The sequence below is a fragment of the Netta rufina genome (assembly GCF_964035555.1).
Source record: "Netta rufina genome assembly, chromosome: 21".
NCBI classification, from domain to species: Eukaryota; Metazoa; Chordata; class Aves; order Anseriformes; family Anatidae; genus Netta; species Netta rufina.
Genome location: NC_140145.1, coordinates 2,233,873 through 2,249,944, shown reverse-complemented (window position 1 = coordinate 2,249,944; position 16,072 = coordinate 2,233,873). Strand labels below are relative to the sequence as shown.

The following is a 16,072-nucleotide window of genomic DNA, read 5'->3' as shown; positions in this document are numbered from 1 at the left end:
AAGACCCCCTGAGGAATGGAAGGTGACCGCAGCATCTGCCTGCTCCTCATTGCCCTGCCTGTTGGGTTGTGAGGAGTCTCTGCTCCCACAATATCAGCCTGTTCCTCCTGCCAGGAAGCCCCCATCAAAAGTTTTTTTTTCTTTTTCTTTTTTCTGTGGCCCAGCAGGACTGATGGCCAGGGCATGTATTTGGAGATCCCGAGAGGTGGAAAAGAGAGAAATGTTGTCCCTCGGGTGATGATGGTTGCTGCTGCAGGGACAGAGCCGGAGTCTCCCAAGGAGGGCTGGGTTTGGGGCAGATTTCAGGCAGCCTTCTCCTGCTTGGTGCCTGTATCAGCAATCCCCATGGCGAGATGAGAAGTGCCTTCCCCCAGCCAGAGGTCTGCACAGGGAGCTGCCTGGGTTCTCCAAACTACTTTTTCCCCAGGAGGAAAAAATGTGTCTATGCCTTCTTTTCTACATCCTGAAGATTAGATGCAGCTAGAAAATCCATTCCTAATAAAAAAGCAGGCATAAATGTAAACTATACAAGTGTCAGGTTTACATTTATCCTTATAAGGCACATCAGCAGTAAATGTGACTTTCTGCTAGGCTTAGTTATTAAAGTGTTCTGCACGGCAAAAGAAACATCTCCAGTGTTATTTTCAGGCTCAATGAACTCACGAATATGTTTGTGGGTTTTCCAGTTATTACGACATCAGTGGGGAAGCGTGAGGAGCGGGACTCGGCGATGGCAGGCAGCGTTCCTGTCACTGCTAATTTACTGTCTTTCTGAGAACCAGATCCTAAACACTTGAAGTATTAACATCATTTCAGCTCTTAAGTAAAACTGAAGAAGTCTTTTCATCTTTCCATTGACTGGCGGGCTCCTTAAGTAGATCACAAGCTTTCTGCTGCTTTGTCTGAGTGAGGAGGAAAACTTTAATTGTTCCCATCTTCTCGTGCAGGTATTGATTAATAAAATGTATTAGCAAAGATCTCGGCCTACTTTTTGTGCCATCAAACAAGTACTTAATGACTGTATTACTATGAAAATGGCATCGCTTTAAAGCATTGGATTTGAGCCCCTTTGTGCTTTGCTTTCATTTGATTTTTTTTTCCTTATCCCATTACGAGCGATGAAGTTTCTCCCGTGCTTTAACATCATCCAGCGGAAGGGAAGGGTGTGAGGCCAGGCTGTCTGCAATGCCAGCTGGTCAGCAAGCCCTGCTGGGTGGTGAATCTGTGTAATTTACTCCGGTGTAGCATTTGGTGGGTGGGAATATTAATATGACTCACGTGCTAAGAGGGATAAGGCGTGTTTATGAGGAACATAACTAATAGGTCTGTGTAAGATAAAGAACACTGCCTCCCACCTCATCTAATCTTCTTTTTTTCCTTCGGGTCCCATTTGTAGAATCTCGCTTATCTTACACCCCTTTGCAGCCTTGTATCTACCTACTAGCCTGCTTCCTCCCACCCCACATCCACATGTTCACAATGTATGTCAGCCATAAGTTGCCCTTAATTTGCACACGTGCTGAGTGGCAGATCCATGCACAACGTTGCACTGATTTCCCACATCCAACCAGAGCCCCATAATGCTCCCAGGTTTTCAATAGATCTTGTATCTGGGAGTTCCTGAAAATCCTACCTTTTTGTAGCCTCATAATGCAACTTGGCCCGGTCTCACTAAGTCTCTGCAGTCTGCCCCTTGCAGACCACTCTGTCATACTAAAGAGTTGTGTTTTTCAGCACTATGAGCATTGGTACAAAATTGTTAAGCCCTGACAAGAATTTGATGCTCTCAGTCTTGATGCATTTATCAAAAATCCCTTTGCCCATGCCTGCCACCAGGCTCCAGCCAGGCTTTGCTGCCTTGGCCAACTGGGGCTTACGGCGACCGGAGCGACCAAGTATTACTTGGCCCCAGAAAAGCGTTATTACAGCACACTACACAATCTGTAAATCTGGAATCAAGGCTCTGTTTTATAGTACCAGTACTGGGAAGTCCCATGCCTGCAACTAAAATATGCACCGTGGTGACAATAACACTTGGATTTTATGTAACGCTTTTATATCCAGCGCTGAAAACGGAAGCGCAGAGAAGTGGGCTACCAGTCCAACTGCCTTCCACTCCAGGGAAAACCCAAAAATACACCCAAGGCCAACTCCTAGTCCGCAGCCCTGGGGCCATGCTCGTCCCTTAAACAAACGGGGTCGGGGCCCCGCTTTGCAGACAGGCAGGCGTGCAGCTGAGCTGCGCAGTGGAGGCTTGGCTGCCACGGCAGAGCAGGAGTGGAGAAATGCGGACGTGTTGGCTAAAATAGCCAGAAAAGGACCCTTAGTCCTTTCTCGCCTTGTTCCCTTCACATTCACAAATGTTCATCTCTGTCTCTCCTTTTTTTCCCTCCTTCCTAGGGGCGATGACTGACAGATTAATATATGTCTAGCTACGTGTCTTAGAAATCAAAAGGAAGGTGCTGTCAGAATCGCTTGTCAGAAAATGAGATTAGGCACACTTGTCATTTGCTGAGGATTGCAGTCTTTCAGAGATAAGGTTGCATTTAATGAGTGTAAAAAGCCTCCTTGTGAAAAAGGGGGTGGTGCAGGAGAGAGAGAATGATTATTTTTCTGGTGTCAGCTGAGTGCTTTATCATATAACTTGATACTGTGGCACCCTGGCAGGCACTGATAATGGCTGCTGGGGCTATTGCACCTCTTCACTTGCTCCGCAGCTTCAAAAGTGATGACTTGTTACCTGCTTTTAAACTCTCCTTGGATGTCGAAACCCACTATCCTGAGGGAAAGAAGCAAAAGCATGTACAGTGTGTTTTAAAGAAAGACCTGTGAAAACACACAGCATAAAGGGAACGTGCTAAATGTATAGCCACTTTCCCCAGCAAACTATAAAGAATACTCAGTGGGTTTCACTGAAATATGGAACTTGTCTGACAAGTGAAGGATAACTAATGAGAAACAGAGCTGGATCCCACTGCAACCAATTGTGTTTTGTTATGGAAAATATTTATCAAGCTTTTTTTTTTTCATTTGTTGGTTCTTCTAACAGTGCCGTAATAACTCCTCTTATGTACGTTATCCAGTTTCTCTCATACACATCTCAGTTATTTAAATCTGCAGTGGTTTTTTTGTTTGTTTTGTTTTGGTTTGTTTTTTTTGCGGGGGGGCTATCAGTTAGATATTATATCGTACATGAATATTTTAGGTGAATGTTTCATTCATCAAAGTAATGGTCATTCTTTTGCCAAGTTAATGTCTTTGCAGTGTTTAGAAGCCAGCTAAATGCACAGATTTATTGTTCATAATGTACTATCTAAATATGAGATGACAGTCAAAAATGGGCTTTATCTGTTCAGCAAAAGAGACCCTACATTAGCTACATGGTTTTGCAATATTTCCTTCCTGGGCATACCTTTTTTAAAATTATCCTTGGAAGAATAGCTTTCTGTCGTATATTCTCCTCATCAAATGAGCTGTGATTTTCATTATTTTGCTTGAATGTTAGAAAATGAAAGAAATTACTTGATTGGTTTCTGGTGCTGATTCAGCATTTCCTGGGCTAAAAATGACCTGAAAGACAGAATGGGATTACAGCACACAATAATGGATGCTTTATTCAGTGATAAGAAAGTCTCTTCCTCTGACTGAGAAGAGAATGAAAAATACTTCTCTCTTATTAGTTGATTCAGTACATAGATATTGACAGACAAATTAATTTGAAATACTTCTTCAGTTCCAGAATCTACTAGCCGGCAGAAATTAGGGGAAGATAATGGCCACAGCTGAAAAGTGGTGCATTTATGAAGTGTACTCACAGGAGCGCTAGTGGATGGGGAAGAATTTATAGTTTATCCTCTTATTTTGTGATAGGATCTTACAAATGTTCCTGCTTAGACTATGGAGTGTAGGTAGCAGCTTACGAGTCAAGCAAGGTCTCTAGCAGCTAAATCCAACTAAATAGTGCTCCAGAATCTGTTCAGTAGCTCAGAGTTCACATCCCTGGAAGGTATATGGAAGAACAGATAAAATGCTTATATTTTCTGATCGCGAAGTTATAGCTTGAAGTCAGTCTGTGGATTCTCGCTCTTCATTGTTGGCAAAAGGGAAGAAAGATGATTGTGTTGTACACCTCAAACGCCTCGTGTTGTTTGGAAAAGCTTGGTGGAGAAATGCCTTGGCACTTACAGGATAGGGAGGATTTCTCTTCTGTACATGAATGGCTTCAGAAAACCATCCAACCTGCTCTAGGTGTGAAAAACGGGCTGAATTTTGTCCTGGGAAACAGTGAAGGCCACTCAGTATTTTATAGGGCCAGGCCCATACAGAGAAGAGAGAGCAGCCCTATTGTTCCCTGAGCCCCACTTTTTATCTTTGTTTCCATTTGAAACCAAAATCATAAAACTGCCTGCAGAGCAGTTGCCTTGCTGTTCCTATTAAATGAGAATTCCAGCTTTTATGCTAATTCAGTTTCAGGTTTCTTTGAACCTGCAGTTTATGGGCCTCTGCTTAAAACTGCAATCTGTTCTGCATAAAAGAAGGGATTACAAAGTGTTTTAGTTTTGCAAATGCTGCAGAAAAATAAAAATAATAAAAAAGTTGCACTGTCATTAATACGCTCTCACAAAAGTTTTCTGCTTTGTCAAATAAAAAGCTGTACTTACACTGGGAACTCACGCCAGTGATGTTATATGGCCCAATAGCTCTGTTTCCTTCGAAGTACTGCAGGTACTCTCTGTACAACCTTTTCTCCTGCCTTCCCCTAGCAGAAAGCATGAGCGTGCATGCTCAGCTAAGAGGGACTATCCGGAAAGCATCATGTTCATCACTGCCAAGAGCCGCTGGCCATGCCAGGCGCTCACCTCGGGGCTGAGAGCAGTGCCGACCTGGCTGCACCGCAATCTATTTTTGCTGACATCTGTTGCTGCATTTATGGCATAATTTTGTTTGTCGTAATGGCTGTTTAGGTAGCTCATAAGAACGGGTCCTTTTCTTGAACCTCTTTAAAGCATTGGACTTTAAATACTTTCTGGTTGGGACATGATGCCGTCGCTTGCTGTTCAAAGCCATAAAAAGCTGCTGATAGCTCCATAAATTCTTTTCTTGTGGAAAAGAACCTGCGTCTCCTATCCAGAAATGTACAAAATCACGTGTGTTTTAAGAGCATGATGGAGGACTTTATAAGGTATCACAATCACGCTCTAAACTCAGACACCATCATGTCTTCTGGAAAGATTAGCAACTTATTGGAAACATAAATGTTTCCAGCCTTTCACAGAATACCAAAGTATTGGAATATCCAGTTTTCACATTGCCAGGAAAAAGCTGCAGAACCTTCCAGGTGAGGTGAGGTTTGCCATAAATAATTTAATCCAATATAATCTGCTGTAATTTCAATATTCATTTACCACTGTGCCAAAGATGGGTAATTCTTCTTTGGAATTAGTGCATGGCTTGGAAACAAATGTCTGCTTCCCTGCCTGCTGTCTCGGCGGCTTTAGGTCATTTTCATAAAATGTTTGGATCTGAAAGCCTCTTTCAGAGAGTGAAAGATCTTGAAATCACTTTTGATCCAAGTTCAATGCACTTCATTTGGCTGTTGTTGTGGCAGAAACAAATGTCGACACTGACAGAGACCACAGACAGATGAAAAAAAAATCTGGCAAGGTCCCACGTAGATAAGACGTAGAAGATTTCAAAAACCTATCCAGGCATATCCTAAAACACGGGAAAGTACTGCTGTCAAGAGAGAGGGAAGCTTCATCCAAAGGCCATTGAAATCATTAGGAGGTGGTGTTGCTTTTTTTTTTCTCCCTTTGATTTAATTTGGCTTTGGGTGAATTCCTAAACTCCAACTTCTCATTCCGAATTACAGAATGCATTTCATGCATGTATAATGTTTTAGCAGGAAAATAGAGGTCCTCTACTTATCTCTAAGACACAAATAATGAACATAATGAGGCCCACAGCCCTGCCAATAAACCTTAACAGCCCCAGGGAGAGGAGGAGGTAAATGCATTTCAGTTTTGTGTATGCTGAGATTTCAGGTGTGGCATGTGGTTAATGTTTGTAAAATCCAGTACAGACAAGCCTGTAGTTTAATCCAGGCAAAATTTGATAAATTAAAGTCTTGTGAGGAGTCTTGGCTTTAATTAGACCAGTCCTTACCAGTGCCGAGATGTAGAAAGTCTTGACCAAAGAGCTCATAGAAGAGACGAGCTGCCACACCTTAATATTACACATTTAATTCCCTGCCCGGTAGTCTTGGGATCCATACAGTCCCCGGCTCCTCTGGTTGTTGCGCAGGGAACACTTACACTGTTCAAACGCGTTCATTTATTTATTTTTGGTGGAGACTGAAAGCTGCACTCAAGCCATCCATTTCCTTTGCTGAGCTCATGAAATAGCTGATCGACTGCGATGCCTTCTGGCCACTGGCCACTGTCTGTTCTAGAAAGTGGGATCCGTTGTATTTCTGGAGGAGAGATGGCAGTCACCTCACTGATGGCACAAGACCACTTGCTGCCGTGTACCCCTAGTAGGAGATGCAGAAACCTGTAAAGTTAACAGCCAAAGTCCATGCTGAGATTATAGAAATCCAGGGATAACCCTGCTAAGGTGGACAGCTTTGAAAAAAACATTTCCATTACTATAGCCAAGATCTAAATTCAGCCATGAGTTTTTAATTTTCTGGTGAAGGTTTGTCAGTTTTACTGAGGTGCTCCCACTCCTGATGGGGACACACACTGAAAGCGCCGTAGTGTCTGCAGCCACGGCCTGAATTTGGGGCTGTTGGGGCTGCATTCATCCCCGTTGTCATTCCCATCACAGGTCTTCCTGCGCAGTTGCCCCAGCAGAAACCATTGCAGGCCAATGCAGCTCACCTCGGGCACAGATCTTGGAGGCACCATGCAATAATCCTTGCAGCTGGCCGAGGATGTGATGTGTGCCTGCCCAGGCTTCTCTCGGGTGCCCACTGCGCTTCTCCTGGCTCCGGTGAGGCCAACCTTGTGCTCCCAGCCACTGGCGTGGTGGGGTTTGTCCCCGAACCCTACTGCGGAGGATTTAGCTCCAACCCAAATGGAGCTCGTTGCTATTTGACTCCATTAGCACTCCTAGCCCAGCGTTGGTTTGGAACCAACGGCGAAAACACTGAGAACCCACACTGGGCCTATCTTAGCACCTCTCCATTTCCCAGGAACCATCACAAATAGAGGTACCGTGCCAACGAGCATAACCGCCTCTCATCTCCACATCAGCGTGCTTTATGGGAGACATCTTTTGGCTCCGGCTGCCGTGCTCCAGCGAGCAATCACTTGTGTCATAACGTACTGTACCGGCGCCTTTACTTTCTGCGGTGGCTGCTGCCGATGGCGTGCGGTGCTTGAGGAAAATCGGCGGTGCTGAGGAGCACCTTGCCCGCCGGCGGTAGCTGGGTGCTGACAGCGGGGCCGGGCATCCCCCTGCAGCGCACCGGGGGGCTTTCGGCCGAGTTAGCAACTGCGTTGGGTTTGGGGATTTGTTTTTTTCCACCCCCCCAAGACTTGTTGGGTTTGGGGGGTTGTTTTTTTATTTTCCCCTAGGACATCCAAGCGGCTCGCCAGCTGCCTTCCCTCGCCGCCCCCTCCGAGGAGCCGGGAGCCGCGGGTGCGTGCGGGGCCGGGTTCCCCCCCTCCCATCCCCAGCAGCTCCGGCGCCCCCCGCCGAGCCCCCCGCGGCCCCCGGCGGTCGGAGCGGGGCGGCGCGGCCGGGCCGGGGCGGGGCGGTGGGGAGGGAGGAGCCGGCAGGGAAGGAGGGAGGGCGGCGGGGCGGGCGGCAGCGGCTCCGGGAGCGCCGCGCAGTGCGGAGCCGAGCGGAGCCGAGCGCAGCGCCGAGGGTCCGGCCGGCAGCCCCCAGCCCGCAGCCCCCCGGCCCGGCCGGGCGGAGCAGCGCGGAGCGGAGCGGAGCGGAGCGGGCCCCCTCCACCCCCGGGATTTTACAGGCTTTGCGGGGTGTTTCGGCGGGGCCGGAGGAGCTGGGGCCGGGCCGCTGCCTCTCCCCGATGGAATTCACCTGAGCGCGGCCGCTGCTGAGCCCTGGACGGCGGGGAGGGACGGTGCCCCCGCGGGAGCCCGCTTCGTGCCGGGAGAGGACGGGCATGACTTTTTAAAGACAAAACAAACAAACAAACAAACAAAAAACCCGACAAACAGAAGAGAGGAGGAGGAGAAAAAATAATAATAATAAAATAAATAAATAAAGCAGCCGGAGAAGGGAACGCGCTGCCGGCTGCAGCTGCACCCCTGCGGCGGGGCGGTGCGCGCAGGGCGGAACGAACGGAGCGGAGCGGAGCGGATCGGGCCGAGCCGAACAGAGCCGGGCCGGGCCGGGCAGCACCCCCGGAGTCGCCGCCCGCCACCGCCGGGGGTCCGCGGTTGTGCCCCGGGGCTGCGCGGAGCCGCTGCCCGTCCCCGCACATGGTCTCCTTTGTCCTGCTGCCGCCGCCGCGCCGCTAGCTCCGCGCCCCCCGCGCCCCCTCCGCGCCCGGGGAGCCGTCGTGCGGGGGGCTGCGCTGCCCGGGGAGGATGCCCGCCGGGCGGTCCGGCCCTCCGAGCCGTCGGCCTCCGCAGGATTAGTTCGGGTCCGGCTGCGGGACGTTGCCAGCCGCCCTGGATCGGAGTTTCCCGGCGCACGCCCGCGCCCCTCCCGCAGCGCCATGAGCCCGGGGCCGGCGACCGCGCTTCGCCCCGTGGCTGCAGGTAAAGGGGGGCCGGGCTGGGCTGAGGAGGGGGCGCGGGGACCCCCCCCGGCGGCAGGGGGTAGCGGGCGGTGGGCAGAGCCCCGGTACCGGGGGGCCGCGGGGCGGGGGCAGGTGCGCGGCGGGATCCGGGGCTGCGGGGGGGATGCGTGTGGCACGGGGGGAGCGCTCTTGGAGGGGGGTTATTGGTATTAATTCCCCTTCCCGTGAAGTCCCGGGGCTGCTGAAACGCTTCGCGCCCGGTCAGGCAGGGCAGAGCCGGGCGCGGCGCAGGGGGGTGCGGGAGAGTGGGTCGCGACATGGAGCCGTGGGTCGCGACACGGAGCCGGCCCCCGGCGTGGTGGATCCCTGGCGGCAGCGAGCGCTGGGGATGCCCCGCACCGGGGGGGGGGAGCCCCCGGGGCCGCTCCCCTGGCGGAAAGGGGGGGCCGAGCCCCGAGCCCCAGCACTGTGCTGCTGTCCGTGCGGAGCCTCGAGCAGGTTTTAGGTCAGCCCTGCGAAGGCGCCGTGTCTCATCCTTCTGCATCGGTGCTGACTTCTTTTATTTTTAGTTCGCGTCGCTTTTTTCCCCCTGTAGCGTTGTTGTAGGATGCGACCGCCTAGGTATGAACAAATAGTAGTTGCATCGAGATTGATGCTGTACCTGTCTGCTGGCAGAGGTTCTTTACTACTCTCTCGGTTGGACATTGCCCTCATCACTGGTTCATCTTCAGATCCAAATTTAAAAGTAATGAAATGGGCAGGCAAAGTTCCAGCTCATGGTTGAAGCTAGTGAAATAGCTTGTGGTTATGTTTATGGTAACCCAGGCAGTGGGCTTTTTTCAAGTTGCTGTTCCATTCAGTAGTGTGTGGTCAGTAATTCAAAATGGGATTCACTTTTGGGCGAGCTTTGTCTTTGTAAAATTATTCCTGTTTTACATGCGTATTGGACTGATAATCATCTCCCAGTTTGCTCATGAGCGATGCTTGCACAGGATGTATTGTGCACCGTGGTATGCCCAAGAAGTGCCACTTCCAGATACCACAACAGTGCTCCTTACCATTCAATAGCACCAAAAAAGAATTCCAAAAAAAACATAGCTTAAAAGCAAAATGTTGGTTTACTGTTGGCGTTAGAACAAACCTCTTTAGAAAATAAAAAAATGTTCTCCTTTTTCTAATGTTTGGAAAAATCAAGCAAATAGGAAGCTTCCTCACACTGTTCAATTTTGAAACAGTGTAATAAAGTAATACCTGAAACTGTAACGATTTCTTTTGGTCGGTTGGTCATTTTTTACTATTTTTTTTTCCATAATGAATTTTATTTCTGAAAAGAATGGTTTGGAGAGTTCTGACTTGCGAGTGAGGCTGCATTTAAAAAGGCAGCAACATGAAATTGACTGGAAAAGGTTATTATTTTTAATCAGAGTGTAGGCTGATTGGCAAGGCTATGAAAGCACCGAGCATCTCTTAATTTGTTGGACTAGCACTGGACTGCTCTTTAAAGCACATGGCCTTCTTGATCTCTTCAATTTGTGCGTTATTCACATATTTTCATTAATTTAAGGAAACTCGTCACTGGATAATAAATCCATCATTGGGTAATAAATCCAGTGTTTACAAGGTATTTAATCGAGTAGAAATACACCAGCTCAGCTTTTAAATAAGCCAACAGTAATCTAGTAAAATCTGTCTAGAAGTCTAAAAAAGAATAAAGCCATTTTTAGTAGTTAATCATAGAAATCTTTTATGTTGTTAACTTGAGGGCAAGCAAATTATTTCAGTCTACTATTACATGGTGATAGGCAGTCTGAACTGTATCTACTTATTTATCTATCAGTCGTTTCACACCTAAGTTCCTAGTATACTCGAGATACCTAATATATGTTGGTCATCTGGATGGTTTTTCTCTGGTTTTGAATTCAGAAATTCCTTCAATTTAACCAAAAATACAGCCTGCTTTCTGAATATACAATATTTTAAAATTATTTTTCTGGAACCAGTGAGAAAACAGTTTCTATTGGAAGACTAAAATCTTCCTCAATGTTGCATTTTTTTCCCCGTTTGCAATATTTTGTTACTGACCACAATTCTTTCTGTGCATTTTCAAAAAGGAGACTTTCTCTAAACGGAGCTGTAGCCAAGATGTAGTTCACAATTGAACAGCTCTCTGCATTTTGTGACTACAAAGATGCAATAAGTTTAAGCTTTAGGTGTGTGTTTGTGTGTACGCATACGTATTTTTGTGTGTGTGCCGCATACACATCTGTACACGGATGCATAAACTTAATGCTTTCTGCTTTTGGAATCAGGGACTTTGTAAAATCATCATTTGCAGTGTTACGTTCCCTAGTCTGGTTTCTCGCCGTTACAGCTTTTGAAAAGAGGAGCTCAATGTTTTTGTGTGAAACTTAAGATATGGCTTTTAAATAATAGGTAGAAAGATGAACTGTAATTCTTGCATACAAACCACGGGATTAGATAAGGATCTAATGCAGTATTAGGAGGAAAAACCTCCCATAGATAAGGATGCCTTGATGAAAAATAAAATGGATTATGAGTTTGTAGAGAGCGTGGTGTCAAGAATCAATTATTCTGACGGAGACAAATCCTGTGTGGAAATATAAACTATACTAAATGCTAACAGTGGCTTTCTCTTTCAAAGAGTATATAGCATCAAGTTATAAAATTAATAACCTAAATTATCGTCACTGCTTTAAAATACTAAAAATCAAATGGTTGGCACAGTAGGGGTCTCCAAAAATACCTAAAAATGTAATTTAGAAACCCGCAATTCTGCAAATTCCTGAAATTGGGTTGTATGACTCAAAATCGTAGCTCTTCTCAGTTGCAAAATCGATGTCAGAATGTAGTGGATAATTACAGTACAAAAATACAGTTTGTGTGCAGCTAATACGTCGAATAAAAATAATTTCTTTCTTTATTAAATAGAGTCTTTCCAAATAAATATCTGCACTGCAGGGTGGTGAAGCACAGCCAAATAGCACCACCTTATGGACGTTTTCCTCTGAGGGTGCAGCTTCTCTTAGCTCACTTGGTTTTGTCACCTGATTTGTTTCTCTAAAATATGTATACATATGTGTGCGTGTAAATATAGTGCGTACCTTTTGAAATGTATCACTTGCAGAAAATGTAACTTCTTTTTTTATTGGTCTTTCAGGCATCTGATGCCAGCTCTGAAAAACTGTTCAACGCTGTTACAAATAAAGGTAAGACTGCAATTCACATCACAAACATATTTTTTCCCCATACATTTCTTTTCATGGCAATTTCAATGGGAGATGAAATGTAACTTGTCTTGCAGAAATGTCGCAATCAGCTTGTTAGTGCTTTTTATGTTTCTCTTGGTTTCAGACATGTTCTGTATGCTTGGTAATTGCTTTGCTTAAGCAATATAAAATAAAGGCTTTAAATAATGCAGTGCCTGCCAGGTCAGAATTAATTTAAATAACAATATTAGGGAATAGTTTATTTTACAAATGGCTTTAATTTAAGCTCATTTAAATAACTGTAAGAGTTTTCAAAATGTTTTAACTTGATTGTTACTCATCAGCTACATGATAGACATGGAATTATGAATAGCCAATTTGCACTGCTGACAGTAATAACCAGCCAACGTTTAGTATTCACAGGATAATAGTCATAAACCATGGCTTGCTGTGCTGTGTGCTTTCTGTAGAGTTAATAAATGATATAGAGGGCCACATTTAAATATTCAGTATCCCATTAATTTCCTCCAAACAGCAATCTAAAGAGAGAGTGGCTAATGATATAACAGTACATTAAGGGAAAACTTACCCTAAATCAGTGCCAGTGAGCTTCTGTGCAGAGCTTGTCCTGAAGCAGCATTATTAGAAAGACTGTCGGCTGTGGGGATGTATTTATTTATTTATTCATGTATTTATTGCATTGTTTTTGTGAGGAGGGCTGAGGGAGCGGCTCCAGACAAGAGTTGCGCCAATGAGTATAATTCAAAGCCTTTAAAATGCGTCAGCTTTTCCTCTGCTTTTCACCCCACTGTCCTACTTCTTAATGGCAGCGTGTAACTGCCTAGTAATAGGAATAGGGTGTGCTTCAAGCTGTAAACGCACAGTGTTTTAACTTACTGGGGTTTTGGAACATTTGAATAAGTCTTGAATAAGAAGGATGAGACACAGATTAATTTGGTATCTAGGTTTCTCTTGTTGGCCATGTGTGGATTTGTTTAGTGTTGCCCTGGGTGTTCCCCACCAGGCCAGGACTTCGGTTTATTATTCCAGTGGGTCGTTCTGGTGTTGTTTTGTGTTTTAATTCCGTGAAGTGGTTTAAGTGGGGCAGCTCTGTGACCCCGATATGTTTGGGATTCCCACACTGATACACCGTCACTTCTGAGGTCTTCTGCTGCATATTGAATAATAATTACATTTAATTAATTGCATTATGGATCCATATTCCTCTTTTTTTTATGTAATAGCATCGTTTGGAAGTACCATTCAGATGGATGGTCTCGGTGGTCTAACTTGGTTATCTCACTTGGCAATCTGATAGATCTGTTTGGTTTAAATGAATTTACAGGTTTCCACCCAACCTGTCCACAGGCAGAGGTCACAGCCAAAAAGAAATTAAAAAAAAAAAAAAAAAAAGGAAGAGTTTTGTGTTTGAGTGACTCTGTAGTACGTGTGCCTGTGTCTTAATTTTGTAAATTCGCTGTAAAAATCCACCATGGGGTTGGAGTAGCCATGGCCAGGGACTGGATACGGCCTGCAGGCAGGGCCCAGGGCCGGGGCTCCTGGGGGCTGACGGAGGAGGAGTAGGCCCCTCTTCCTCTTCCTCTGGTTTTCTTTTTGAACCCAGCACATTTCCCACATTCTTATTTGTGTTTACTTATGGAGGTTGATTCGTGGCATCTATTTGGTTGTGAATACCCATGCTTGACAGGGAGCCTTTTCTTCTGAGGTACTTTCTTTTGGTGATTTAGTTCCCTTGAAAGGATTAGGGTTTCTTTGTGTAGCCTAAAATCAACATAGGCTTTTCTAAGCTTTGCTTGGGAAACCATACACAAATAAGCTTTTTAGTTGATGGTAGATTATTCCTTTGCCCCTTATTTCCATCAAAATGGCGTCTTTCTTTTCTCCTCCTGAGTTTCCCCTTAAAGCCATATGCTAATTCCTGTTGGTAACATGAATGACAAGGGGAGAATCAATGCAAATCCAGGTGCGGCCAAACTAGGCTGACTGGTATTTTTTTTTTTCTCCACTGGGAGAAAGAGATTAAGGGAAAAGAGGGCGGAAAAAGCATCAGGGACAGTTTTGTTAAAGGGATTAGCATTCAGACCGCTAAATATCAGGAAAAGAGCCTCAGAAAGATCCCCTGTTTGGGGATAATGTCAGTAATTGCTTGCAGCCAGGTGCAGGGGCTCTCGTTGTGGCCATGGTTGTTGCAAGGCTCTTGCCTTCTCCGAGTGTCTGCCCTGGAGACGGCTGACGACTGCCCGGGCGCTGTCAGTTTGATATATTCCAAGTTCAAGTTCTCTCCCTGCAATTCAGTCTGTTTGCTTCAAAGCCAGTTCTTCCCCTGTGTTGTCCGTGGCTGCTTTTGCCAAAAGCAATAAAAGTCACTTGTAAGAAAGGTCTCGTCTGCATTGGGTAAATCATGATGAAACCTTCAAAGCTCCTGGCTGAGAGACCAGGCTGGGAGGGCTCAGCAGACTGACAAGTGTGCATCCCTCCGCGTCCAGGGCCAGGCCTCTCTGACGTCCCTCAGCTACCTGTGTTTCACACATACTTCATGTCTTGCCACTTCTGGTTTTGCAGAATTCTTTACAGCTGAGGTAGCAGAAAATTACAGAAGTAATGTATTCACAAAGCAGGTAAAAATCCTAAAGTGTTTTAGGTTTCTGTCATTTGCTTGTGGACTGCAGGGCTAACGATGAGATCAAGCTCAAGATCTATGCAATTAGTATGGATGTATAATGTGAACCAACCTTTTCCTCACAAATAGTAAAAATTAAAAAATCTAGGACAAAGTGGAAATTACCCCCCTGCTAAGCCTTCCTTGAAGGGGGGAATAAACCCATCAAAGAGAAGTCTCCCAGCATCCATTTGGGAGCTGGCTGCCCTTAGAGCTCAAGGGGAAGATGAGTCCTGTGAGATTTGGGGAGTGCCCCATGGATGTTGGGGCCCCTTGGGGCTGGGGTATGAGTCACAGCAGAGCGATGCCATGTTTGAGAGAGCCGTGGGGTTCCCATGTCAGCTCTTTGCTGCCACTGCTCCCTGAGGTCCCCAGCGCTGTGCCACATCTGCAGCAGGGCTGGGGATTTGGGAGGAACGTGGCCCTTTCCCCAGGGCAGGAATCGCTGTGGCTGCTGCTGAAATGAGTAGTCCCTTGTCATGTACCAGAGCCCTGGGCTCCATCATTTGGGCAGGAATTTATGTTGCAAAGCTTAAAATTACATAGGAAAATGATTGCTGTTGAAATCTGGGTGTCTGTGTTGGGAGGTGAGCACCTATAATTGCTCCGTGGAGGAGGAATGGAAGAGAAGTGCATTGCCTGTCTGCAGCACCCCCTTTGTTCCCCCACTTGTGCAAGCTGTGCTTTCCAGTTCAGGATTGCTGCTTATAGTCATGGAGTCTGCAAAAGAACATAACTTCTTCTTACATCAGAGCGTCAACCTTAACACCATTAATCCTGGCCAAAATACAGGTTTCTGTTCATGAATTTTTGTAACATGACTTTCCAGCATAATTAAATTCCATTATCTTTTAATAATTTAAATAGACACATCTGAAGATGCAAAGCAGGCAGCTCCTACTACTGCTGTGTATTTAATTTATGTTAACTCCCTCCTACGTACCCTTGGAAAACAGCTTTTCCTGGAGGGAGAAATGAGTCCCAAAGTGATGAAGTTTCATTTGTGCTGTATATTGAAGTTTGCCTTTGATCAGAAACACAATTGGGCTGTTACAGCTTTTTATGTTCAAATTGTTTACAGGATGTTCATGTAAACTTTATGAATCCTTCTGCTTTGTGGCACCACCAGCTGTCAGGGAAATATTTATACTCTCAGCTGGAGGTAGATCAAGGCGTCTGGGTTACTAGTCCTCACTGGTGGCTGAAATACCGGTCAGATCAAGCCCTGGCTTTTTAGGTGGTTCTACAGGAAGATCCTTCCGTGGAAAAACAGGCGTATTGTTTTTTCTCCCCTCATCTTTGGTGAATCATTTCTTGAGGATCCTCTACAACATCTGTTTCTGTAAACAAGTCGGGAGCTCAAGCTGGCAAGTGCTTCTCCTTGCTGATCCAATCCACAGGGGATCCTTGGCTGTAGAGGAGAGCTCGCTCTAAGTAAGCCAGCCCCAC

General features: G+C 46.0%; 1 protein-coding gene across 1 annotated transcript in view; it reads left to right on the top strand.

The window, feature by feature from the left end:
• AUTS2 (activator of transcription and developmental regulator AUTS2) overlaps nt 1–16,072 on the top strand; it is a gene marked incomplete at its 5' end in the record, with an annotated part of 97,625 nt that overhangs the window by 12,702 nt on the left and 68,851 nt on the right. The window contains 4 exons of the mRNA XM_084299925.1: nt 8,607–8,735; nt 8,947–9,196; nt 9,323–9,461; nt 11,895–11,943. Of these exons, the coding sequence (XP_084156051.1) occupies nt 8,607–8,735; nt 8,947–9,196; nt 9,323–9,461; nt 11,895–11,943 (567 nt within the window). The remainder of the gene's footprint in view (nt 1–8,606; nt 8,736–8,946; nt 9,197–9,322; nt 9,462–11,894; nt 11,944–16,072) is intronic.